Source organism: Molossus molossus, unplaced genomic scaffold (genome assembly GCF_014108415.1).
Source record: "Molossus molossus isolate mMolMol1 unplaced genomic scaffold, mMolMol1.p scaffold_m16_p_1, whole genome shotgun sequence".
Classification (NCBI taxonomy): domain Eukaryota; kingdom Metazoa; phylum Chordata; class Mammalia; order Chiroptera; family Molossidae; genus Molossus; species Molossus molossus.
In genome coordinates this window covers 220,531,490-220,559,146 of record NW_023425344.1, presented here as the reverse complement: position 1 = coordinate 220,559,146, position 27,657 = coordinate 220,531,490, and the positions used below count along the sequence as shown (strand labels likewise).

At 35.2% G+C, this 27,657-nt stretch overlaps 1 protein-coding gene across 6 annotated transcripts in view; it reads right to left on the bottom strand.

Moving 5' to 3' along the window:
• GPHN (gephyrin) overlaps window positions 1-27,657 on the bottom strand; it is a 562,530-nt gene that overhangs the window by 362,060 nt on the left and 172,813 nt on the right. For all 6 annotated transcript variants that reach the window (XM_036267724.1, XM_036267708.1, XM_036267715.1 and 3 more), the window contains exon 3: window positions 5,386-5,443. In XM_036267724.1, the coding sequence (XP_036123617.1) occupies window positions 5,386-5,443 (58 nt within the window). The remainder of the gene's footprint in view (window positions 1-5,385; window positions 5,444-27,657) is intronic.

Below are 27,657 nucleotides of genomic sequence, written 5' to 3'. Positions count from 1 at the left end.
TGTTATCATTTCCTTTCTCTTTAGAGAATTATTTAGCCATTCTTTCAGGGTAGGTTTTCTAGTGACAAATTCTTTCAGTTTTATTTTGTCTGAGTATGTCCTTATTTCTCATTCATTCCTAAAGAATAATTTCACTGGGTATAGACTTTGCAGTTGATAGTTCTTTTTTCAACACTTGAAAAATGTTGTGCCACTTCCCTCTGATGCCACCACCCTCCCCCAACGCCATACCCCTCAAGTATGGTACTAACAAAAAACAAACAGATAAACAAATCAATACAACAAAACTTCAGAAAAAGACAGACTTAGATATGTGTACACGTTTAAGAATATAAAAATTGAGTATATGATAAATGAGGCAATTCAAACCAGAGGAGAGGGGCATAGGTTTTTCAATAAATTGGGGTGTACACTGTAAGTCATCCTATATATAACAATAAATTTATTCCAATATAAATTACAGATAGATTAAAGAGTACATATTTAAATATCTCTCTTTAAAATAAATACACCCAAAGTGGTAGTGTAAATTAGCATAATTACCTTAGAAAACTGATTTCATCCAGAAAAGTTAAAAATACACATTACTTTAAAACCAGGAATTCCTTTATTCAGTGTATACCTCAGAGAAACTCTTATACAGGATGCTTTTTAAAAATTTTATAGCATAATTTTTCATAATAACTGCAAACGGAAACAAGCTAAATGCCCAACAACAGTTCTCAATAATTTGTGACACAATGAAGTATTTTATGGCCAAAAAAGAACCCAACACCGCCAAAACAATGAAAGAAACTTAGCTATTGACAATGACTTGGATGAATCTGTGTTGAACAAAAGAATGAAGGCACAAAAGAGTATATACCATGTGATTCAATTCATATAAAGTTCAAGCAAAAGCACAAGTAAGTTATAATATTTAAGAAGATGCCCATGAGTGGTAAAACTAAATAAAGCCAGGAACTAATAATGACTAAAAACTCAGGATACTGGGTGAATGAGATTATTGTGATTGTGCCAGGATAATAGTCACTCTTTATTCCTTAAGCCTTTGAGCAAGCATCCATTCACCGTGAGGTAATTTATTGTAATCAATTCAAACTATGTATAAACTAACTAATCATTTCTGGTATTAGAAATATTGTGAAAGATTACCACATATGATAAAAATGAAATTATGTTTTATCAATCAATCATATATTTTATTAGTAAAAATTTGTATACATATTTATTTATACATAGTAAATTATAGGCAATATAATTCAAATACAAACTCAATTGTACTATCTAAATAATTTAAAATTACTCAGATGTTATCCAACTAAAACAAACATTACAACCAGATGCTTTCCATTTCCTCTAATCAAAACAAAAAGATTATACTATCTGTTTTCATCTGGAAATGTAAATGGTGCCATCATATGTTGGTGAAATAATAGTTTCTTTTATGCCTGAGGCCTCAAACTCTCTGAAGTTGTTTTAGATATAATACTAGTAATTTATTTATTTTATTTTTCAAAAAATTTTTTTCTTTATTGATTTTTAGAGAGAGAGGAAGGGAGAGGAAGAGAGAGATAGAAACATCGATGAGAGAGAACATCGACTGTCCGCCTCCTGTATGCCCCCCACTGGGGACTGGGCCCACAACCTGGGCACGCGCCCTGACCAGGAATCGAGCTGGTGACCTCCTGGTTCATGAGTCGACGTGCAACCACTGAGCCACACTGACCAGGCAATACTAGTAATTTATATGGGGGAAAAAAATCACGTATCATGTGTTATCCATGAACCATTTAATTTAAAAAAAAAAAAAAGTCTCTTGATGAATACCTCTTATAACTGGAATTTCCATAAGCAAAATGAGAAAACTCCTTCTTTAGAGAAAAGTCACTATAAAAAAGAAGCAAAATTTTTGCACTTAAACTAAAAAATAACATATTAATCCTCTGTTTCTAGGATGGCCTTCCCTAGGGCAACAGTTTCAGTCCACTATTATTACCTCATACAGCTTTTTCAGGTGACTGCATGTACTAGCATAGTCTCAATTAGCTTATATAACGACAAATCCCAATATCAATCAAAAGACAGAATTATCTTTTCTGAGTTCCAGGATGATTTATCCAGTGACTTACTAGATATTTGATTATCTGAGATGGATATAAAATGACACATTAAATACATAAAAACTCACTCTCTTTCCTCTCAAATTTAGTCCTTTTCTTGTATCTCCTCTTTAACAATTAACATAATCTGCTACTCAGTTTCCTGAGCCAGAAACATGACTCAATCTTTCCATCTTCTCCTAAACATCCAATAAATCATAAAGTATTTTTTTATTTTTCTTAAATAATATTTCTTGAATCTGAGTCTTTTCTTCAGGTTCACTGTCCCCACTTTAGCTCAGGTTTTTCATGTGGTGGCTATATTCCTGCATTTTGGTCTACGTTATAGATGGAACCTCCTCTTTGTTTTTCTCATTTATCACAGAAAATTTACCAAGCGGATTACGTTATTTTCTTTCTTAAAAATCATATAATGGCACCCCATAGTTTTCAATATAAAATCTACATTTCTTAAGGCATAAAGGTCCACTGCCAGTCCAATATCTCAACAGTATTAATTTTAACCTGGTGACTTATTCCCATATTATTTCATATTTATGCTTTCACAGAGTACAGAACTGTATAAAACTCCAGTTTGTTAAGTTCTTGGAAAGATTGCCGATTATCTTTTTCAAATGGCCAAATGCCCTTCCTAGGTCTTTCACAGAACATTTTGTTTACCTTAATCACATAACGTATTATAATTATAAATAAATCAGAGCACATTTTAAAGAGATGAATTTCAAATCTATATCCTTTATATAAATGTGGCTTAATTATTTATATTTACATTTATTGATTACTTAAAAGTTCCTACCCAGTTTAAGTCTTTTATGGCATTATAACATATATCTCAAGAAGTAATATTCTGTTATTCTGACCCTTTAAACCCTTGATTATATTTTTGGAAGTAATAACTGAACCTCAAACAATTAATTTTAACAAGTTCACCTTCATTAATCCCATTTTCTCTTTTAAAAAAAGAGAGATCTGGATTAGACCAAAGGTTCCTCCCTGGCCAACTATTTTGAAAATTTATATCAAGTTTGGGAAAGTCTCTTGACAATCCTGCTTTTTTGTTTTGTTTTTTTAGAGCTAGAATATAGTCATGGCATTAATCCCTAATATTAACTATACCTAACAACTGACTTATTGAAACTAACAGTATACTACAAAATAAAGATCAATGAGCTCAACTAATTTAAAAATAATGTAAACAAATTAAAAAATTCTTTATTAAGATTTGAATTTACTGCTAGGTTGCTGTGGCTCAGTGGATTGAGTGTCATCTCATGAACTGAGAGGTCCTGGTTTGATTCTGGGTCAGGGCATATACCTGGGTTGTGAGCTTGATCCCCAGTAGGCAGCATGCAGGAGGCAGACAATTTCTCTCTCACATCGATGTCTCTCTCTTTCTCTCTCTTCCTTCCTCTCTTTCTAAAGTCATCATAAAAACATATTTAGCCCAGCCGATGTGGCTCAGTGGTTGAGTGTAGACCCATGCACCATGAGGTCATTGGTTCGGTTCCCGGTCAAGTCACATGCCCAGGTTGTGAGCCAAATCCCCAGTTGGGGCATGCAGGAGGTGGCCAATCGATGTTCTTTCTCATCGATGTTTCTCTCTCTCTCTACCTCTCCCTTCTTCTCTCTAAAAATCATTAAAAAAAAAAAAATACTCTTAAAATTTTAATTGGATTTAATTTGATTTTGGAAAGTTGATCAAAACATTAATGATTTGTTGAGAACTTTACACGTCATTTTAAACACTTTAACTCAGTATTGTTTATTCTTTACTACTTCTATCCAACTGTTAACTTTTATTTATGGAATAGATACTAAGTTCAATTCTCGTTAGATTGTAAACTGCTTTTATTTATTTATTTTTAATTTTTTCTTTATTATTTTAGAGAGAGAGAGATAGAAACGTCAATGAGAGAGAACACTGATTGGCCGCATCCTGCATGCCCACAACTGGGGATTGGGCCCACAACCTGGGCATGTGCCCCGACCGAGAACCGAACAGGTGACCTCTCAGTACATGGGTGGACACTCAACCACTGAGCCACAATGGCCGGGTGTAAACTGCTTTTAAACAAGGGCCACATGTTATGTTAGAAAACTAATAGTCCATAAGGTTTACTAAAATGTTAGAAACAGAAGACTGTATGTAGTAATGCTGTAATTTTAAAAAATGTCCATTTTTCATTTATTGTACTGTAAATTTTTAAATTGATTTTAGTGAGAGAAATATCAATTAAAATTTTTTTAAATTCTCACCCAAGGATATGCTTTTACAGATTTTAGAAAGAGAAGATGGGAGAGAGAGAAACAGAAACATCAATGTGAGTGAGAAACATCAATCATCTGCCTCCTGAACGCACCCTGACTAATAATTGTACTGACAACCTTTTGGTGGACAGATGATGCTCCAATCAACTGAACTACCCAACAAGGGTGAGAAACATCGATTTTGTTGTTTATGCATTCATTGGTGGATTCCTGTATGTGCCCAGACCAAGGATTGAACCCACAACTTGGCATTATCAAGACTACACTCTACCCTGATCTACCCAGCCAGGGCCAGTACTATAAATTTTTAATTGAAATTGACATATTGTTTTCAAAGGAACCAGGTGATATTTACTAGAAGTCTGGTATTACTTATAATTGGTAAAAACTTATAAGGAAAAGAAATGAAAACAAGATAAAAAGATAACTCATTATGCACACTAATGTATAAATACATTGTTTTTCCTTAGTAGATTTTTCAACGAATTTCATAGAAATGGGTTACTTTTTATTCTCCTACTATTTTTCTTACAAATACATTGATAATTATGAAAGAAATCTGATGGTGGTTACCTGAGAGATATATATGTATGCATATATAACTTCAAAGAGGATAACTTGGAATTAAATGCTGTCCTAATACACCCCAAAATTAAACAGCATAAAGAATAAGCAATTAGCCTGGCCGGTTTGGCTCAGCGGTTAAATCATTGGCCCGCGGTCCAGAGAGACCCGGGTTCAGGTCCTGCTAAGGGCACATACCTCGGTTGCAGTTTGTCCCCAGCCCCGGTTGGGGTCATGTGGGTGGAAGCCAGTAGATGTATCTCTCTCACATCGATGTTTTTCTCTCTCTCTCTTCCTCCCTCTCTCTCTCCTGCTCTATCTGAGGATGAATGCAAAAATGTCCTCAGGTGAGGATAAAAAAAAAGCAATTGTTCCCCAACTTGCCACCAAAATATTAAGTTCTGTAGAGGTACAAAATGCCATACTATACCTTGATTTCTTCTATTTCGTCTGGTACTATCTTGTATGCTGATATAGTCCCACCCAACCTGAAATCAGAAGAAAATATTCTAAAAACCAGCACTAGTATATTAATAAAACACACACACAAAAAACAAGGCTATTTCTTCCATTAACATCAGAGTACCACCAATAATGGCCATTACCATCCCAATAACCATGAAGGAAAAACAACCATGTTGTGATTTTTTTCCTATTATATTAATTAAAAAGAGGTAGATAATGAATGACCACTGGAAGAGGAAACATTAAGTTATATTTTTAACCATAATTAAACTTCTCTGCTGGTTTTAATAATACTGAAACTGACACTTTTACTGATATATTCTGTCACAATTAAGATATATCAAGAATCAGTAGCAGATATGGTATTTGCTTTTTTTTAATTAAAAAAATTTTTTTTCTTTTATTGATTTTAGAGAGAAAGATAGGGAGAGGACGATAGAAACCTTGATGTGAGAGAACATCCACTGGCCGCCTCCTGCATACCCCTCCCCCCCACTGGGGATATGGGCACGTACCCTGACCGGGAATCAAACTGGTGACTTCTTGGTACATGGGTCGATGCTCAACCACTGAGGCACACTGGCCAGGAGGTGTGTGCTTTTTTGTTTGTTTTTATCCTCACCAAAGGACATTTTTCCATTTTTTGTTCAGATAGAGTGGGAGGGAGAGAGAGGAAAAGAGAGAGAGAAAAACATCGACGTGAAAGGGACATATCAAGTGGCTGCCACCTGCACGACTCAACCAGGGCCAGGATAAACTGCAACCAAAGTACGTGCCCTTAGTGGAAACGAACTCGGGATTCTCTGGTCCGCAGGCCAACACTCCAACCACTGAGCCAAACCGGCCAGGGCTGTTTATTTTTATAAAAGATTTTACATTTACAGTAGTTTAAGGTTTACAGAGAAAATAACCAGAAAAAAAGAAATTTATTTCACAAATCTCCCACCACAGTTTTCTCTTTGAATATCTTACATTAGTGTGATTCTTTTGTCACAATTGATGAGCCAATAATAATTTTGCTTTTTAAAAAATAATTTAAATAAGGATTCAGAGAGATGTGTGTAACCAGCACTAATGGAAAAAGATGAGTGTTTGAGGGTTACAAATTTAATGCCTAAGATATGATCTTTGCCTTGGGGCAGTTATGTCATTACATATTATCTTTGAAATATTTTTGGAAAGCCACTAATATTTACATAACACTACCATTTGCTAGGCATATTATATATTATCTAATTTAAGGGTTACGACTGTCTCCATTGTACAATTGGAGAAATTGAGACAAAAATATTCAATAATTTTCTTCAGTAACTGAAGGAGCTAGTAAGTTAATATGCTAATTGAGATGTACATTAAGTGTAAAATACATAGCATATCTTAACTACTTAGTATAAAAAATGTTAATTTAAAAATACTGATTATATGTTAGATAACACTGTGGATATATTGAGTTAAATAAGCTATATTATTAAAATTAACTTAATCTTCTTTTTAGTTTTTTTTAAAATGTGCTGCTAAAAATTTTAAATTACATATGGCTTGTATTTGTGGCTACTATCATATTTCTACCAGACAGGTGCTCTCGATTCTTAAATTCCAAGATACTTACCTACCACTGCTCTAATTCAGTGCTTAAAAAAACTTTCTGATTACTTATTTCACCTCATAAGTACTCAATATTTAAAGAACCAGTATAAATAAGGCACTTATGTATTCTAGATACTTTAGGTATCTCCTAAAATATGTAAATTAATAAATCATATTCTCATTTTCATAAAAAAGTAACTTAATTTAACCAAATTATCTTTATTGAAAGCCCTGCATTTAAACTCTTTAATGTTACCATTTATCCTTGCTAATGAAACTGGTGTTCAGATCTTTTTTGTTTATTTAATTAACAAAGTTATACAGATTTCAGGTGCACGATTCCACCATACATCATCTGTACACTGTATTGTGTGTTCACCATCCCAAGCCAAGCCTTCATCCATCCCCATTTATCTCCCCTATTCCCTCCTCTACCTCCTTCCACCACCTCTCCCCCTGGCTATCACCACACTGTTGTGCATGTTCATGAGTTTTTCATTTTTTTTCTTTTTTGCTCAACCCCCCTAACTCTCCACTCCATACCCCGACCCCCCCACCCAGCTGTCAGCCAGCTCTCTATCTATAAGTCTGTCACTATTTCGTTTGTTAGTTCATTTTGTTTATTAGATTCCACATAGAAGTGAAATCACATGGTATTCGTCTTTCTCTGACTGGGTTATTTCACTTAGCCTAATGCTCTATCACAAAGGGTAGAACTCCCTTCCTTTTTTACTGTCAAGTAGTATTCCGCTGTATAAATGTACCACAGCTTTTTATCCACTTATTTACTGATGGACCCTTGGGCTATTTCCAAATCTTGGCTATTGTAAATAACGCTGCAATAAACATAGGGGTGCGTATATCCTTTCAAATTAGTATTTTGGATTTCTTTGGATAAATTCCCAGAAGTGGACTTGCTGGGTCATAAGGCAGTTCCATTTTGAATTTTTTGAGGTAACTTCATACTGCTTTCCACAGTGGCTGCACCAATCTGCGTACCTACCAACAGTTCAGGAGGGTTCCCTTTTCTCCACATCCTTCCTAGTACTTGTTGTTTGTTGATTTACTGATGGTGGCCATTCTGAGAGGTGTGAGGTGAAATTTCATTGTGGTTTCAATTTGCATTTTTCTGATGATTAGTACTTTGAGCATCTTTTCATATGTCTATTGGCCATCTATTTGTCCTCTTTGGAGAAGCGTCTATTCAGGTCCTTTGCCCATTTTTTAATTGTGTTGTCTTTTCTGGTGTTGAGTTTTATAAATTTTTGATATTAACCCCTTATCATATGTATCAGCAAATATGTTCCCCCATTCATTGGGTTGTATTTTCACTTTGTTGATGGTTTCCTTTGCTGGGCAAGAACTTTTTAGTCTGATGTGGTTAGTGTTCAGGTCTTGATTTGAGATTTCCTAGACTTAAAGTATCATGATTAAACACTAATAAAATTTAACTTAATTCATATTATATAAGGTACATAAATGACATACTAAATAAGACTATAGTAAAATAACTAGTGCAGCATTAGATGTTACTAAGTGAAAAATTACATAACTCTGTAGCAGGTTTAAAGTAGCCATTTAAAATATGTTTTCACTGTCAATTACTAAAGGTACTCAATTAGGAGTTGAGATTGTTGGGATATCAGTAAAGACATTAGAGCAAAAACACTACTGAAAATTCCAGGACTTCAATTTATAGCCTTGTAAATAATGAGTTCATCCTTTTATTCACTAAGTTTATATTACATAATGGATACAATCCAGAAAGTGAGGATGCAAAGATATCATAGTTTTGTAGGAAAGCAGATCGAGTGCATAAATAATTTGAAAGTTTTAAATTATTTCAAAATAATTTTTTAAAGTGCCTATTATTGTAAAATAGACTGGTTATAATATTAGTAATCTATAACACCTATTACATAAATGGCATAGATTACAGAAATAGTTTCAATTTGTTAATACAATAATGATTTAAAGATGCCTTGGTGATAATACGTGAATTGTAGAAAAAAATATAAAAACAAAGTTGCTATAATAAACTTCAATTCCACTTCAACAAACAACTTATTTTTCTTTTGATTAATGTTGACTAACACTACCTCAAATACTGCCTTTCATGGAAACCCAACCTAGGTTAAGGTAAGCTTCCAATTTAGTATTCCTATATCAACTTCAACCCAATGATAATGGTTTTGACTGTTAAAAAGGTAGGTAAGGGACATAGGGGGTAGAAGAGGGTAAAGGGGCTATAAATGATGATGGAAGGAGACTTGACTTGGGTGGTGAACACACAATCGATATACAGATGATGTATTATTGAATTGTACACCTGAAACCTATATAATTTTATTAACCAATGTCACCACAATAAATTCAATAAAAAAAAAATTTTCAGGCAGGTAGCCTGGATGGGTGGCTCAATTGGTTGGAACATCATCCCATTCATCAAAAAGGTTGAAGGTTTGATTTTGGGTCAGGGAATACACGTAGGTGGTGGGCTCAATCCCTGGTTGGGACATGTATGGAAGGCAACCAGTCAATGTTTCCCTCTCTCTCTCTCTTTCACTCTCCCTCTTCCTCTCTAAAATTAATAAAAACATATCCTTGGGTGAGGATTAAAAAAACATGAGAAATAAAAAGGCAGGTAAAACATATGATTTAACATATTCCTACTTGGATTAAAATGGACATATGGCATATAAACATTATGCATGTGAACAGTATATTAATGGAATAGTAGGAAAATCATATGATCAAGTGGCTAAAAATTCAGGAAAGTTGGAGAATATCTGTATTATACTAAGCAAAGAAATGAGAAAGGAGATTAAAGCTGATAGAAACACCAGAAAAAAAAATCCAAGAAGAAGAAATAATAAAAAAGCAATTTTAGAAAACAACTTAGTCATAAGCATTATTTTTTAAAAATCAAGAATCAACTTACTTCAACTCGTGTGTGTTTTTTTTCCTATTCCCTGACTACAATCAAATTAATAGTAACACTACCAACTATTAATTTTGACCTTTGAATTGATTTTGTAAAATGACATTTCTGATTTCATGGTATGAAACACAGCTTGATTTAAAATACCTATAAATTTAATATACCACCAGTACTCCATAAGTTACTACACTCAGGCAGATTCATTCCAAATCTTTTTTTTTTTATAATTTTTTTTAAATTTTATTTTTGTTACAGATGTTTCTCCTTTTTTAACCCATTGACACCCTCCTCCCCATCCCCCCTGCCCTGTCCCCAGCTTTGTTGTCCATGACCATTGGTTATGCATACATGCACATAGGTTCTGTGGTTTATCTCTTCCCTCCCCCCTCCCCCCTTCTTCTGGGGATTGTCAGTCTGTACCCTACTTCCATGCTTCTGGGTCTACCCTATTCCTCAAACTGTTATGTTCACTATATTCCATATATAAGTGAGATCATGTGGTATTTGTCTTTTTCTGCTTGGCTTGTTTCACTTAGGATTAATACTTTCCAGGTCCCTCCATGTCGTCTCAAAGGATAAGAGATCTTTATTTCTTACAGCTGCACAGTACTCCATTGTGTATATGTACCACTGCTTTTTTATCCATTCGTCTACTGATGGACACTTGGGCTGTTTCCAGATCTTGGCTATTGTAAATAGTGCTGCTATGAACATGGGGGTATATATATTGTGTTTGTGATTGGTGTTTCAGGCTTCTTAGGGTATATTCCTAGAAGTGGGATCACTGGGTTAAATGGAAGTTCAATTTTTAATTTTCTGAGGTAACACCATAGTGTTTTCCACAGTGGCTGCACCAGTCTGCATTCCTACCAGCAGTGTACTAGAATCCCCTTTTCTCCACACCCTCGCCAACACTTGTTGTTTGATGCAAATCTTATGTTCTTTTCATTATAACACACTGTACTCATTGTAGAAGAAAGAATACACTTGAGGCAGAGTTCTATTTTACTGTAATCTATATATATATATATATTCATATAGTATTACATTGACAGCGACAGTAATAATAATAGTAGCAATTCTATTAGTAGAAGTATATTAAGCATTTACTATTAGCCAAGCATTATGTCAGGCTTTACATGTGTTTTATCATTTAACTTTCATAATCTATAATAATGATTATGAAAAAAATGAGTCAAACAATTTTTCAAAGGTTTCACAACTTAAGAGCAGCAGAGCTGGGCTCAAAAACTCAGTCCCAAAAACTGATAAGCAAATTCCAAAATTCATATGGAAATACAAGGGACACAGAATAATAAATCTTGAAAATAAGAAAGTTGGAGGATTCCTACTTTGCAAATTGCTACAAAGCTTCAGTGAACAAGATAGTGTGGTACTGGCATAAGGATAAATACAAAGCAACAGAACATAACTGAAAGTGAAATAAGTATCACATTTATACTGAACTGGTAAACTGATTTTTGTTTTCCTTTTTATTTTACTGTGGTAAATATATTTAATAAATTTACATTTTAACCATTTTAAGTGCATAATTAATTACATGATGACATTAATTACAATCTCAAGGAAGGATGTAAACTATCTATTTTCAAAACTTATCCATCTTAGCCCTGGCTAGTTTGGCTCAGCAGTTAGAGTGTCAGCCTGCAGACTGAGAGGGTTGTGGGTTTGATTCCCAGTTAAAGGTACGTACCTGGGTTGCAGGTTCAATCCCTGCCCTGGTTGGGGTCATGTGGGAGGCAACCAATCAATGTTTGTCTCTGTCTCTCTTTCTCCCCCTTCCTCCCTACCTTCCACTCTCTCCAAAAATCAATGGAAAAATATCCTTGAGTGAGGATTAACAAAAAAATAAAGAAAACTTACCCATCTTATAAATTATAACTTCAAACAGACAGTTTTTATTTCAGAATCAGAACAGACAATTGTTTTAATTGAAGCAAGGATAAAGTAGCTAGTTTAAGTTTAGAAGCTATGTTGTACCAACGTATTTTTAAATAATAATTCTTCTTAGTCAGTTTTGTGAGATGCTCACATTATAAGAGGAACTCATGACCAACTAAGGGGACTACAGATTCAAATCTCTTGTCTCATACTCACTCCAGGGGACAAATACACTGATCAGAATGCCTATAGAACATCCTGAAATATTTTAAATAATTCTATTCTCTCCTGAATATATGGTTTGATATACATAGTACCTGTGAAAATATTAGGTTACATGGTAAAATGGAATTAAAGTTGAAGATGGAATTAAGGTTGCTAATCAGTTGACCTTTTAAAAGGGAGTTTATTCTGGATTATCCTTGCATTCCCAATGTAATTGCAAGGGTCCTTAAAAGTGGAAGAGAGAATCAGAGATGCCAGTGTGAAGACTAGGCCTGCCTGATGTTGCTCGCTTGGAAGATGAAGGACAGGAGCTCTGAGCCCAGGAAAGAATGTGGACACTAAAAGCTGGGGGTGGGGGTGTGGGCAGCAATGGAATCTCCCTTAGAACTTCCAAATAGGAATGCAACTCTTCCCATATCTTGTTCTTAGCCTAAGTAAGATCCTGCGTGGGCTTTCTGAACTATAGAATTACAAGATACATTTTTGTTTAAAGCTTTTGTTTGTGATAATTTGTTATTGTAACTATAGAAAAATAGTATAGAAGTAAACATATGATGTCTGAAATTGATAAAGCAAAGGATGCAGTATGAAATAAGAATGTAAATATCGAAAGAAGCAATTAAAAGAAAGTGCTTCTGGAAGCAGCAGGAAAAACCGTTGAATTTAATTGTTATGAGCTATTTTAGCATCATTTGACTTTATAGTGATACCACTATAATTAGTTAGTTATTAATAATAAGAAAGGAGTTAAAGGAAGGCCAGGCATTATAAGCATGTCATTTGGGTAGCTTCATCAGGAAGCTGCAATTTCACACTCCCCAGGGAACCACAAGCCCATTGCCTACAGATCACTGGAGGAAAGGATTGGACAAAGGGGAGAACAGATGCATGCGCAGTTAAGTTGGGATAACATAGGGAAGGTGCTTGATGTTAGTCAAACCTGAGAACATAAAATCACTGCCTAGAAGGGGTTGGAACCAATGCAAGCCAGTGAAAATTTGGGGGATACATAAATCCCCCACACAAAGAAGCTCACGCTCTTGGCTCTCTCAGCTCTCCGGTTTCTTTGGCTTTGCCCTGCCCATGTTCCCTCCATAGCAACATGGCCTATGACCATGAGTACCCGCATGCAATGGACTGATGGACTGCAGTGAGAAACACAAACTAAGCTAGCCTGATGCTGGACGGGTCTATGTCCTAATATGGAACAGAAACTCTGGACAATGGATTTGATTTTAGCCCTGCTGAAGACAAAATGGGATTTCTTCCTTGGTGGGATGGCAGGAGAGGGGACCTTAGAAGTTTAATTCCATAGAAACAAAGCTTTCTACAATATCTCATCCTCCCATAAGAGACTCAGAAAATTATTTTTCCTGTGATATCACAAGAAGCCCATTCCCACTAGCAACAGGATGGAAACGTGGAGCTCTCCCCACCTATAACAGAACATGTGAATGAATTACTTCGATAAAAAAAAAAAAAAGACTTAGGTTAAAAAAGAAAAACAACAAGGTTTTTTTTTATGGTAGAAAAATCTGATAGCTCTTCTATTTGTCAGGAGTGAGAGAGGAGGAATCAGCTATCACTGTTTACTTTTATTATTAACCAGCAATCATCTTTCAAACTTATCTGTTCTCACACCAAACATACCTATTCTTCTTCTCAAACATTACGAAATAAACAATAGGGCTGACAGACAGAAAAGGTCTGTTAAACAAGACTTTTAATAGTAAAATAGTTTATTTTCACTTCCACATTAATTACAGAAAGGTTAACAGAATTCATAGTATTCCATTATCCCATATTATTAATTGAAAACTCGCAAGTGGAGGGATTTGTGGCTGGAGAACTTCAGGTATATGAAATGAGCTCTAAACTCTAGTAAAAATTTAAATTAGGAGTGTAACACTAAGATAATCTAATTTATAGAGAAAGAGCAGACCAAATGCAAGATGTTTATAATGAAAACTGCTTGGAAAATAACTTTTAACATGCATTGGTTATCTCAATTCATTTGGTATGTAATCAAATACACTGTCTTGTTTTTGTTATTGTTTCTTGTGTATGTGTTTTTTCATTTATTTTTTAAATATGTTTTTATTGATTTTTTTTTTTTTTAAAGAGAGATACAAACATCGATGTGAGAAAGAAACACTGATCAACTGCCTCCTGCACGCTCCCCATCAGGGACTTGGCCCACAACCTGGGTATGTGCTCTGACCGGGAATTGAACCAGGACCTTTCAGTCCATGGGACGACGCTCAATCAACTGAGCCACACCAGCTGGGCATATTTATATAATGCATTATAAATTATTAAAAAGAAGGAACAGTTCTTACCTTTTAAAAAAAAGATATTCCGTTCAATGTTTACTATTCTTGTATGCATATATAAGGTACTTTATTGAGAAAGAACAATTAAAGATTTACCTTGTTCATTCTTTATTTCTGTTTCCCTGTTCCCTAAGTGGTTCATCCAGGCTTCCTGCCAAAGCTAATTCAACATTCGGACAATTTACCTTAGATATTATAAGCTACTAAAGTCATAAATTTGAACAGCACTGAATGAGCATATCCCTATAGTATTCTTAATGGTTCAGCAATACGCATTTATAATAGCATGGAAATTCAGTAAAACACTAAAAATGAAACAGAAGCACTTTCAGTAAGATTATAATTTTAACTGCTTTCTCTACATACTTACGATCTTTTGAGAAACAAAAAAAATCTGCTAAAACCAAGAAGGTGGCTCTCAATTGGCAGCAATTTTGCTCTGTGGGACATCTAGCAATGTCTGGACACATTTTTGAAAATTTATTTTTATTGTTGAGAGTACTACAGATATCCTCCACTTTGCCCCCTTTGCCCTGCTCCACCTGGCTCCTGCCCCACTGCACTACTGTCACATTTTTTATTAGTAACAGCTTGGATGGTGCTACTGGCATCCAGTGAGTAGAGGCCTGAGATGTTGTTTAACATCCTACAATGCACATAACAATTATCTGGACTAAAATGTCAATAATGCTAAGAATAAGAAACCTTGCATTAAAGGAATGTAATAGCCAAATAGAAAACATAAAATCATTATTTTTAGATGTATCCACAATAAATCTATCATGGATCTGATACAGATTAAGATCTACTAGTTCTGCCCAAACTGTCTTTCCAACATATTAATTTAATTAATCATGTAGTTGTTTATTTAATTCAGATAAATTTAATGAGCACCTGTAATATGCAAAGTGTACAATGAAAAGAATATAAAAAAAAAAGTTTAGATTACAAAGAAGTCATCATCCTGCCCCATCAAGAACTGACAAGAGCCCTGGCCGGTTTGGCTCAGCGGTTAGAGCGTTGGCCTGCGGTCCAGAGAGACCCGGGTTCGGTTCCCACTAAGGGCATGTACCTCGGTTGCAGTTTGTCCCTGGCCCTGGTTGGTCGTGCAGGTGGCAGCCACTCGATGTGTCCCTTTCACATAGATGTTTCTCTCTCTCTGTGTGTTCCTCTCTCTCTCCCACTCTACCTGAAAAAAAAAAAAAAAGGAAAAATGTCCTCCGGTGAGGATTAAAAAAAAAAAAAGAACTGACAAGATAGTTTAAAAACATGTAATTAACTAAGTATAATGACATATAAATAAACTAAATAAATGACACACACAATGAGAACTATCAAATAGTATACAGTTGGCCCTTGTTTATCACGGTTAATCAGTTCCAGACTCTACTGTGATAAAAGAAGTTCCACGAAGTAGGATTCTTTATATACAGTCATCCCTCTATTTGAAAAAACCACGATAGAGTGAAGCTGCAAAAGTCAAAGCGCAAAGTGGAGAGGGACAACTGTAGTACAGAATACAGAAATCAGGACGGTTTAGAATGATTACTCAAGAAAATAAAATTATTTACGGTCTTACATGGTTTGATAAGAAAGAAAAGTACTGCATGTCAGAAGCATATTATGAGTTAAAATAGTAAGGAGCTACACATATTATCTAGAGCAAAAGTTGGAGGTTCAAAATGAGGACCAAGGAGGTCTTAAATGTTAGGCTGAGAAACAGTTGTTATTATGAAGTCAATGAGGAGCAATTTACATTTCTCTAATGAGAGAAACAACAATAAAAGCAGATTTAGAAAGTGTATTAGTCAGGGTTCTCCAGAGAAAAAGAACAAATAGGATATAGCTTATGAATATGAATATTTATAAATATACATACAGATATACATATATAAGGAGATTTATAATTGGCTCACATGGTTACAGAGGCCAAGAAGTCCTACAATCAGCCATTTACAAGCTGGAAAACCAGGAAAGCAGTATACTTCAGTCTGAGTTTGAAGGCCTGAGAACCAGGAAGCCACTGGTATAAGTCCAGAGTCCAAAGGCCCTACAACCAGGAGCTCCAATGTTCAAGGGCAAGAGAAAATGGGTGTCCCAGCTCAAGAAGAGAGATAATTCATCCTTCCTTGATCTTTTTGTTTCATTTAAGTACACTGGACTAAATGATATCTTCCCAAATTGGTGAGGGAGTACTCTTCACTCATTTTATTGAATCAAATATTAATGTTTTACAGAAATACTCTCACAGACACACCCAGAAATAATATTTTATCAGCTATTTGGGCATCTCATAGGTCAGTCAAGTTGACACTTAAAATTAACCATCACAGGAAGATTTGTCTGGAAGCAGTACTGGAGCATGAGGAATAAAGTGCTAAAAGAAACATCAGAAAAGAATAACTGTACTAGAAGAAAACATGGGCAGTAAAATTGCTGACATTTCTCTTAGCAGTATTTTTTTTCTGACACATCTCCTAGGTTAAGAGAAATAAAAGAAAAAAATAAACAAACGGGACTACATTAAACTAAAAAGACTTTTCACAGCATAGGAAACCATTAACAAAACCAAAACACAACATAATGAATGGAAGAAGATATTCACCAATGAAAATCTGATAAGGGATTAATATCCATTATTTATAAGAAACACATACAACTCAACACCAAAAAATAAAATAAAATAAGCAATCCAATTTAAAAAATGGACAAAGTACCTGAATAGACACTACTCCAAAGAGGACATACAAATGGCCAATAGACATATGAAAAGATGCTCAACATCACTAATCATCAGAGAAATGCAAATTAAAATCATAATGAGATATCACTTCACATCTTTCAGAATGGCTATCATCAATAAATCAACAAATGACACATGTTGGCAAGGATATGGAGAACTTGCTGGTGGGATTGCAAACTGATGCAGGCACTATGGAAACCAGTACAGAATTTCCTCGAAATACTAAGAATGGAACTGCCTTATGACCCAGCAATACCACTTCTAGATACATATCAGAGGAAACCCAAAACACTAATTCAAAAAAATACATGCACCCTTATATTCACTGCAGCGTCTTTACAAGATCCAAGATGTGGAAGCAACCCAAGTGTGCATCATTAGACGACTGGATATAAAAGCTGTAATGGAGTATTACTTGGCCATAAAAAAGAATGAAATTTTACCGTTTCAGACAGCATGAATGAACCTAGAGGGTATTATGCACAGTGAAATAAGTTAGAGAAAGACAAATACCATATGATATCACCTATACGTGGCATCTAAAGGACAAAATATATGAACAAAACAAAACAGAAACAAACTCATAGAAAACAGAGAACAGACTGGTGGTTGCCAGAGGAGAGGTGGTTGGGGGGTCAGGTGAAAAGGTAAAGGGATTAAGAAGTACAAATTGGTAGTTACAAAAGAGTCACGGGAATGTGAAGTACAACATGGGGAGTATGGTCAATAATACTGTAATATTATGCATGAGGCCAGATGAATACTTGAAATATTAGGGGAATCACTGTGTAAAGTATATGATTGACCACGATGCGGTTCATCTGAAACTAACACAGAATAATGTTCACTGTAAACTGTGATTAAAAATTAAAATTTAGCCCTGGCTTGTTTGGCTCAGCAGTTAGAGTGTCGGCCCGTGGACCAGAGTCCGGGTTCAGTTCCTGCTAAGGGCATGTACTTCGGTTGCAGTTTGTCCCTGGCCTCTGTTGGGGTCATGTGGGTGGCAGCCACTCAATGTGTCTCTCTCACATCAATGTTTCTCTCTCTCTTCCTCTCTCTCTCCTTCCTGCTCTATCTGAAGATAAATGCAAAAGTGTCCTCGGGTGAGGATTAAAACAACAACAACAACAACAAAAACCTTAAAATTTAAAAAAAGAAAAGGGATAACTGTAATAATTCAGGTATGCGATAATGAGGGTCTGATTTAGAAGAACAGATGACAAAGAAGAAGGGAACATTAAAGTAAGAAAACCAGGACTTGGTTTTTCAAAAAATTAAGAGTAAACATTCTACACTTAATAGTTTAAAGAAAGTTTGGAATGTGTATATCAGACATGTCTACAAAACATCATGCAGAGAATAAAAACAAAACAAAACAAAACAGAACAAAACAAAACAAAACACCCTAGCTTGGCAACAACTCTGTTACTAACAATGAGTTACAAGACTTCAGTAAATTGCTTAATTATCTGAGAGACAGATTTCATTACCAATAAAATAAGCAAAATCATGACCAACCTACCTACCTCTTACTTTCTTTGCCAGAAAAAAGTTAAATAATATATATGAATATACCTTAGGTGAAAAAAAAGGGGTGCTGTAATAAATCATAAATTCCTATCTGGTGGGTCATGGTGGGTAATTATGCCCAGGCATATAACTTCTTTAGTAAAAGACCTATCTTTGCTTTATGCAAACTCTGTCGTTTCTGTGCAGCTAGGTTAACACATTGTTGACTGGCAATTTTATGCAGAAGTCATCTCATGTCATCGGCTGTTTTTCCGTAATAGCGTATGAAAGTGAAACAATCTAAATAAACCTCAGTATACTTTATTTATACATAATGAATTTAAATGACTTCGTACATATCTGCTACATATATTTTAGTAATTTTTTTGGTGTGGTATACTGTATAACAATCACCTTTTGAAATACACACTTTACACGTTCTAGTTGGATTTTTTTTATACCAGTGATTATTTTTTCTAAAACATGGTCTTTTAGTTGCCCTGAAAGCCTAAAAAGTGAATCAATGTAAGATGTAAGGAGCTCTTTTAGAAGTACCCGAAGTGTTAGGTTCTGAGCTGCACTCATTTGGACTAGCAGATATCCATTCCCTAGCTATTTCAAAAATACAGAATGCTATGCTGTTTTTCGAACTTCGACCCTCAGGGCGTAGAGTTACAAATACAATAATCCTGTATTACCTTGAGTTTCAAAAATTGAAATAGCTAATGCAAGTGCAAACATGAGTTAACTCCTGAGCTGTCAGCAATACATGGGCATGAAAACAGGACTTAACTGGGTGAGGGGTCAACATTAATTAACATACCTTTGAAATGCCTCCTTTTCAGACCCTCCTCCTAGAGCAGAGTACCCTTGAGAAAGCACACTATTTTGGGGGGGGGGGGGTATGAGCCCCTATTGGGAACTGAACCCAGGACTCTCTGGTCCACAGACCACAGCTCTAACTACTGAGCAAAACCGGCCAGGACAAGAAAGCACATATTCTTAATTACCCTCTAATCCAATTACCATCTTGCTTTCTCCCACACTTCATGTAATCTTCTTTAATTTCTTTACTTGTCCTGTCTGGGTAGCTGCATTAATAAGAGCAGCGTCCTGATATACCAGGGTTTCAAACTTGAACCCAGGTCAGGGAACATACAAGAATCAACCAATGAATGCATAAAGAAATAGAACAACAAATCAATGTAACTCTCTTAAATCAATAAACTAAAAAAAAATTCCTTCCTTAATCTCTAAAGTATAAAAGAAACTGCAAGCTGTTATTCTCAGTAGCATCTGAGAATCTGAGATCTTGCTTCCCAGCATATGTCGTCAGTTTGGCTCAAATAAACTCTTATAAAAATTCTCTCCAGATTTAGATGTTTATTGTGTTGATACATAAAGTTTAAATGCAATAGAAACATTGTTATTGTTATTTAATATAAGAAAAGATAGACAGTACCTGATACTTTTTATAATTATAGTAAATATTGGCTTACTAAAATATGGTGATCGGCCCTGGCCAGTTTGGCTCAGCGGTTAGAGCGTCGGCCTGCGGTACAGAGAGACATGGGTTCGGTTGCCGCTAAGGGCACGTACCTCGGTTGCAGTTTGTCCCCGGCCCTGGTTGGTCGTGCGGGTGGCAGCTACTCGATGTGTCCCTTCACATCGATGTTTCTCTCTCTCTCTCTTCCTCTCTCTCCCTCCTGCTCTATCTGAACAAAAATTGGAAAAATGTCCTCGGGTGAGGATAAAAAATAAAAAAATAAAATATGGTGATCGTAAAATGAGTAAAACTTATCTAATATTCAATTTTAAATGATTAGATATTAAAACTCTAACTTCAGGTTTTTGTATAAAATTTTATTTTGTGCCTGGCTTATGTGGCTCTGTGGCTAAGCACTGACCCATGCACCAAGAGTTCACTGGTTCAATTCCCAATCAGGGCACATGCCCAGGTTGTGGGCCAAAACCCCAGTGGGGGACATACAGGAGGTAGTCAATCAATGTTCTCTCTCATCCATGTTTCTGTCACTCTCTTCCTCTCCCTTCCTTTCTCTCTAAAATCAATAAAGAAAAAAATAATTTTGCTAATTAGTGATAGTTTATTTTCTCCATTTTGATAGTCTGTTACATGATTTTCTGAATAAAAAATGACTTTCAATTACATGTACTTTCTTACAGATTTATACAAAATAGATGATATGAAAATAATGTAGTAGAGTGGGAAAAGCACTGACTTAGAAGTCATCTCTGCTGGGTTTTATTTCTAACTATTCTATAAATTTGGATTATTTCCTAATGAACTGAAAACAACCTAAATGGCTAAAAGATATGTGATTAATTTTATAAATGACAGTATGTCTAGGTAATATATTTAAAAATTTTTTAAATTGAAGATCATTTAATATGAGAAAATAAGATAATATTGAAAAGAAAAATTAAGAAGTTATTCAATAATTCTATATGCAAATTATGCTCCCGAAATTTGATAAAATCTAAAGAAAATAAAAGGTTTCCTAAGAAAATATCACTATAAAAATTAACACAGGATGCAGTGTAAAAGTTTTTTTTAAGGCCAGAAACAAAGAGATTTAAAAGGCAGATAAAATCCACTTTTAAAAAAAAATCATGATTAACATCAAGAAATCGACAGCATTCTTATACACCAATGATAAAATCACAGAAAGAGAAACTAAAAAGACAATCCCATTTACCATCGCCTCTTCAATAAATGGTGTTGGGAAAATTGGACAGCTACATGCAAAAAAATGAAGCTAGAACACCAACTTACACCATACATGAGAATAAACTCAAAATGGATAAAAGACTTAAATGTAACTCATGAATCCATAAAAATTCTAGAAGAAAATGTAGGCAACAAAATCTCAGACATCATACGCAGCAGAATTTTCACTGATATAACACCTAAGGCAACAGAAACAAAGGAAAAAAATGAACACATGGAACTACATCAAACTCAAAAGCTTCTGCACAGCAAAAGAAACAACCATCAAAATGGAAAGGGATTCCACTATATGGGAGACCATAATCACCAATGATGCATCAGATAAGGGGTTACTTTCCAAAATATACAGAGTGCTCATACAACTCAACAAAAGGAAGACAAAAAACCCAATTAAAAAATGGGCAGAGGAGCTGAATAGACACCTCTCCAAACAGGACATACAAATGGCCAAGAGACATATGAAGAAATGCTCAACATTATTAATCATCAGAGAGATGCAAATTAAAACAACTATGAGGTATCACCTCACACCTGTCAGAATGGCTGCCATCAACAAATCATCAAACAACAAGTGTTGGCGAGGATGTGGAGAAAAGGGGACTCTAGTACACTGCTGGTGGGAATATGAGACTGGTGCAGCCACTGTGGAAAACACTATGGTGTTACCTCAAAAAGTTAAAAATTGAACTGCCATTTGACCCAGTGAACCCACTTCTAGGAATATACCCTAAGAAACCTGAAACACCAATCAGAAAGAATAAAGGTACCCCTGTGCTCATAGCAGCACTATTAGGAATATACCCTAAGAAACCTGAAACACCAATCAGAAAGAATATATGTACCCCTGTGCTCATAGCAGCACTATTTACATTAGCTAAGATCTGGAAACAACCCAAGTGTACATCAGTAGATGAGTGGATTAAAAAGCTGTGGTACATGTACACAATGGAATACTATGCAGCTGTAAGAAAGAAAGATCTTGCCCTGGTCGGTTTGGCTCAGCGGTTGGAGCGTCGGCCTGTGGTACAGAGAGACCCGGGTTCAGTTCCCGCTAAGGGCACGTACCTCGGTTGCAGTTTGTCCCCGGCCCTGGTTGGTCGTGCGGGTGGCAGCCACTTGATGTGTCCCTTCACGTCAATGTTTCTCTCTCTCTCTCTTCCTCTCTCTCCCTCCTGCTCTATCTGAACAAAAAATGGAAAAATGTCCTCAGGTGAGGATAAAAAAAAAAAAAAGAAGTTTTTGCCCTGGCCGGTTTGGCTCAGCGGTTAGAGCGTTGGCCTGCGGTCTGGAGAGACCCGGGTTCGGTTCCCACTAAGGGCACGTACCTCGGTTGCAGTTTGTCCCCGGCCCTGGTTGGGTCGTGTGGGTGGCGACCACTCGATGTGTCCCTTTCACATCGATGTTTCTCTCTCTCTCTCTCTCTCTCTCTCTCTCTCTCTCTCTCTCTCTCTCTCTCTCTCTCCCTCCCTCCCTCCCTCCCTCCCTCCCTCTCTCCCACTCTATCTGAACAAAATATCGAAAAATGTCCTCAGGTGAGGATAAAAAAAATAAAACATAAAAAAAAATAAAAAGAGAAAGAAAGATCTCTTATCCTTTGAGATGGCATGGAAGGACATGGAGAGTATTATGTTAAGTGAAACAAGCCAAGCAGAGAAAGACAAATATCACATGATCTCACTTATTTGTGGAATATAATGAACTAAACAAACTGCTGAACAAAATTAACCCAGAGACATGGAGGTGGGGTACAGGCTGACAAGCCTCAGAAGAGGGGGTTTTGTGTGGGAAGAAATAAACCACAGAACTTACATGCATGTATGCATGACCAATGAACATAGACAAGAAAGCTAGGGATGGGGGGGGCTGTCAATGGGGGAAAATGAGAAACATCTGTAACAAAAACAAATTAATAAATTAAAAATTAAAAAAAAAAAAGACATCATGAGCAGAAGCAAGATGGTTTTTCCAGGTGAATTTTATAAAACAGTAAATCAATAGATAATGCCCATGTTATATAAACAATTCAAGAGCATAAGAAAGATATAAAGTTTCCCAACATATTCTTTAATGTCAACTCAGTATCAAAACCAGGTTACAGTTAAAGATACAGATGCAGCCCTGGCCAGTTGGGCTCAGTGGTTAAGAGTGTTGGCCTGAGGAACGAGGGGTCATGGGTTTGATTCTGGTCAAGGGCAAGTACCTGGATTGCAAGTTTGGTCCCTGGTCCCAGTTGGGGTCATGCAGGAGGCAACCAGCTGATGTGTCTCTCTCACAATAATGTTTTTCTCTCTCCCTCCTTCCCTTTCACTCTCTCTAAAAATCAATGCAAAAATATCCTCGGGTCAGGATTAACAACAAAAAAATCAATAAAAATGAAGATGAAAAAATCCTAAACAGATTCTAACAGTGCATTAAATAAATAATATATCATGTTCAAGTAAGATTTATCACTTGAATAGGGTTATCACTGTAATAGGGTTCAAGTAAATAAAAAATGATAAGCCATCTCAACAGATTTTGGAAAAGTCTTTATAACATTGCATATCTACCCCTGATCTAAACAAACAAAAATAAAGGCTTCAAGTAAACAAGAAATAGAAGGAAATTTCTTGAACCTGATTAAGGGGAAATACAAGAAATCAAAAGTAACATTGTATTAAATGGTGAAACATTAGAAGTGTTTTCACTAAAATAGGTGCAAGTCACGAAAGCACAGTACCTTCAGTTGTAATTAAATTCATAATAAAAGGTTTAGTAGAACAAATAAGAGTTCAATATGTTAGGTGGATATGAGATTAATAAGCAAAACTCAAAGTATCAATGACCAATTATAAAATGTAAGAGAGAACTAAAAAGACTATGTTCACCACAGGAAATACACATGCACATACACACATGTACACTCAAACACAGTACCTAGAAATAAACCTAATACATTTGAAAAATCTGCTTTTTACCAAGAAATGCTGTAGCACGTAACTGTTTGTGAAGGCACTTCTTTGACGTCAGATTCCTTCCAGGCACCTGAAGACTGATCTCCAGTGTCTGAGGTTGGGATGCAAACCTTGGGCCATGCAAAATCAATCTTTTAAGGTAGTTTGTTTGGATAGCTGTATGTATGTATGCTTGTTTATTTATGTGAAAGCCTTTAATCACGGAATTATTTCTCTAAGTTAACACTAAAAATAGGTAATAACTTTCTCTATTATTTTATATTAAGATATTTAGCATATTTATAATACCTTTCTGGAAACTGAAGACATTTGAGTTTGTAGCTCTAAATTTTACTCTATATCAACTTCAGTATAGAATTTGAGGACATAAACTATAATTTTTAGAGCTTCCACATAACCTAATACAATTCCTAGAAAATAGGTGCTTAGTAAATATTTGTTTGTTTACTGATTTTTGAATGATCTTGGAGAGATTTTAAAGCAAATTTGTGTTAGAACAAAATTGTATACCTAATGTCCAAAATAAGCACATAGTTTACACCTTTGAAGTATTAAAACATTTGCTTACAAATTCTATTTTGATTGGGCATATTCCTATGTTTGCTAGAAAATAAACTCTAGTCATTTGGTTATAGGTTGATGCTTTTGATCCAATAATATAAAAAAGGAATAGTGTAGTTAGAATTCACTGTGGTAAGCATTAGTGAACAAATATGCTCTTGATTAAAATTACCTATTTTCAAAGAATGTCAACACATTATAGAAAGTAAAATTACAACACAATGAGACTGATAGTGTAAAAACTATCAAAAATCTGTGTTCCAACAAACAAACAAAAATGAATAGCCTCAGCAATCTTGAAAAAGAAGAACAAAGTCACAGGTAACACACTACCTGGTATCAAAATATACTACAAGATCATAGTAATCAAAACAGAATGGCACTGGCATAAAAAATAGACATATAGATCAATGAAACAGAATAGAGCACCCAGAAATAAACCCACATCTATATGGTTAATTAATATTTGACAAAGGAGGCAAAAACATACAATGGGATAAAGATGGTCTATTCAGTAAGTGGTACTGAGAAAACTATACAGATACTTGCAAAAGAAAAAAAATGAAACTAGACAGTCTTCTTACATTATATACAAGAATAAACTAAAATGGATTAAGTCTTAAATATAAGACTTGAAACATAATAATCCTAGAAAGAAACATAGGCAATAAAATCTGACATTTCTCGTAGCAATATTTTTTCTGATTATTTCCTCAGACAAAGGAAATAAAAGAAAAATAAACTAATGGGACTATATCAAATAAAAAAAAGATTTTGCATAACAAAAGAAACCATCAACAAAATGAAAAGGGAACCCATTGTATGGGAGAACGTATTCTCTAATGATACATCTGATAAGGGTTTAATATCCAAAATTTATAAAGAACTCATTCTACTCAACACCAAAAAAACAAACAATCCAATTAAAAATGGACAAAGGACCTTAGCACACTCTTCTCCAAAGAGGACATATAGACAGCCAAGAGACATATGAAAGGATACTCAACATCACTAATTTTCAGAGAAATTCTAATAAAAACCAAAATGAGATAACCTTTCACACCTGTCAGAATGACTATCATAAATACACAAATAACAAATGTTGGCAAGAGTGTGGAAAAAAGGGAACCCTCGTGAACTGCTGGTGGGAATGCAGATTGGTGCAGCCACGATAGAAAACAGTATTGATTTTCCTCAAAAAAGTAAAAATGGATCTGCCTTATAACCCAGCGATTCCACTTGTGAGTATATATCTGAAGATACCCAAAACAACAATTAAAAAGAATATGTGCACCCCTATGTTCATTGTAGCATTATTTATAATAGCCATACTACTGAAAGCAACCCGAGTGCCCATCAATAGATGGGTGGATAAAAAAGCTGTGATACATATATACAATGGAATATTACTTGGCCATAAAAAATGAAACCTTACCATTTGCAACAGCATACAGGAACCTAAAGGGTATTATGCTCAGTGATATAACTTAGTCACAGAAATACCATATGATTTCACTTATATGTGGAATCTAAAAAGCAAAATAAATGAACAAACAAAATTGAAACAGACTGATAAACACAGAGAGTAAACTGGTGGTTGCCAGAGGCGAGGTAAATTGGGGGACTGGGTATAAGACGTGAAGGGATTAAGAAATACAAACTGGTAGTTACAAAATAGTCTCAGGTATGTAAGTAAAGCATTGGAAATATAGTCAATAATATTGTGATAACTATGTATGGTGCCAGTTGGGGTACTGGAAATATTGAGAGGAACACTATGTAAAGTATATGACTATCTAACCACTAAGCTGTACAACTCTAACCAATACAAAATAAAATTGAAAGAAAAAAAATCTGTGTTCCGCCCAGCTGATGTGGCTCAGTGGTTGAGTGTCAACCCATGCACCAAGAGGTCACCAGTTTGATTCCAGGTCAGGGCATATGCCCAGGTTGTAGGCCAAATCCCCAGTGAGGGGGGCACGCAGGAGGTGGCCAATCGATGTTCTCTCTCATCTATGTTTCTCTCTCTCTCCCTCCCTTCCTCTCTCTCTAAAACCAATAAAGAAAAAAAAATTGTGTTCCTCCTACCACTGTGTTAAATTTATTGCTGTGTAGTGGCTACTAAGCAAGGGACTACGTTTTCCAGTTCCTTGGATCTAGATTTGACTACATGACTAGTTCTCACTAATTGAATGTCAGAAGAATGATCTTTCTTTCTAGCCCCAGTTTTAAGAAGTGGATTTTCCTTCCTTTGCCATCTGGAAGCAAAAATTTCCAAGGTCTTAAGGAATGATGAAACCACAGATGAAGAAGCAAGACCTGCCCCAGGCACACAGAAATATTCATATTGGATTATTATGTGAAAAAGAAATAAGACTTGGGTTAAATCATTGAAATTTTGGATTTTTTTGTATAGAACTGTTATTCTAAATCTGTGCTGTCCAAATAGGGTAGCCAATAGCTACATGTGGTTATTTAAACTTATTCAAATAAAATATTTTGGTTCCTTAGGAGGAGTTAATAAAAATACCATCAACATTTGTAAGACAGTTAGAGGTTAAGAAATACTTTTAAATATACTATTTAATTTCAGTCTCCTTAACCAACAGTTTGATGTTGGCAAGCACAAATTTCACACTTTCATCCACAGCAACATTTTCCATTGATATATAATTCTTATTATGGAGGTAAAATTTAGTGTAAAACATACATACTTGACATAAAAATATCAAG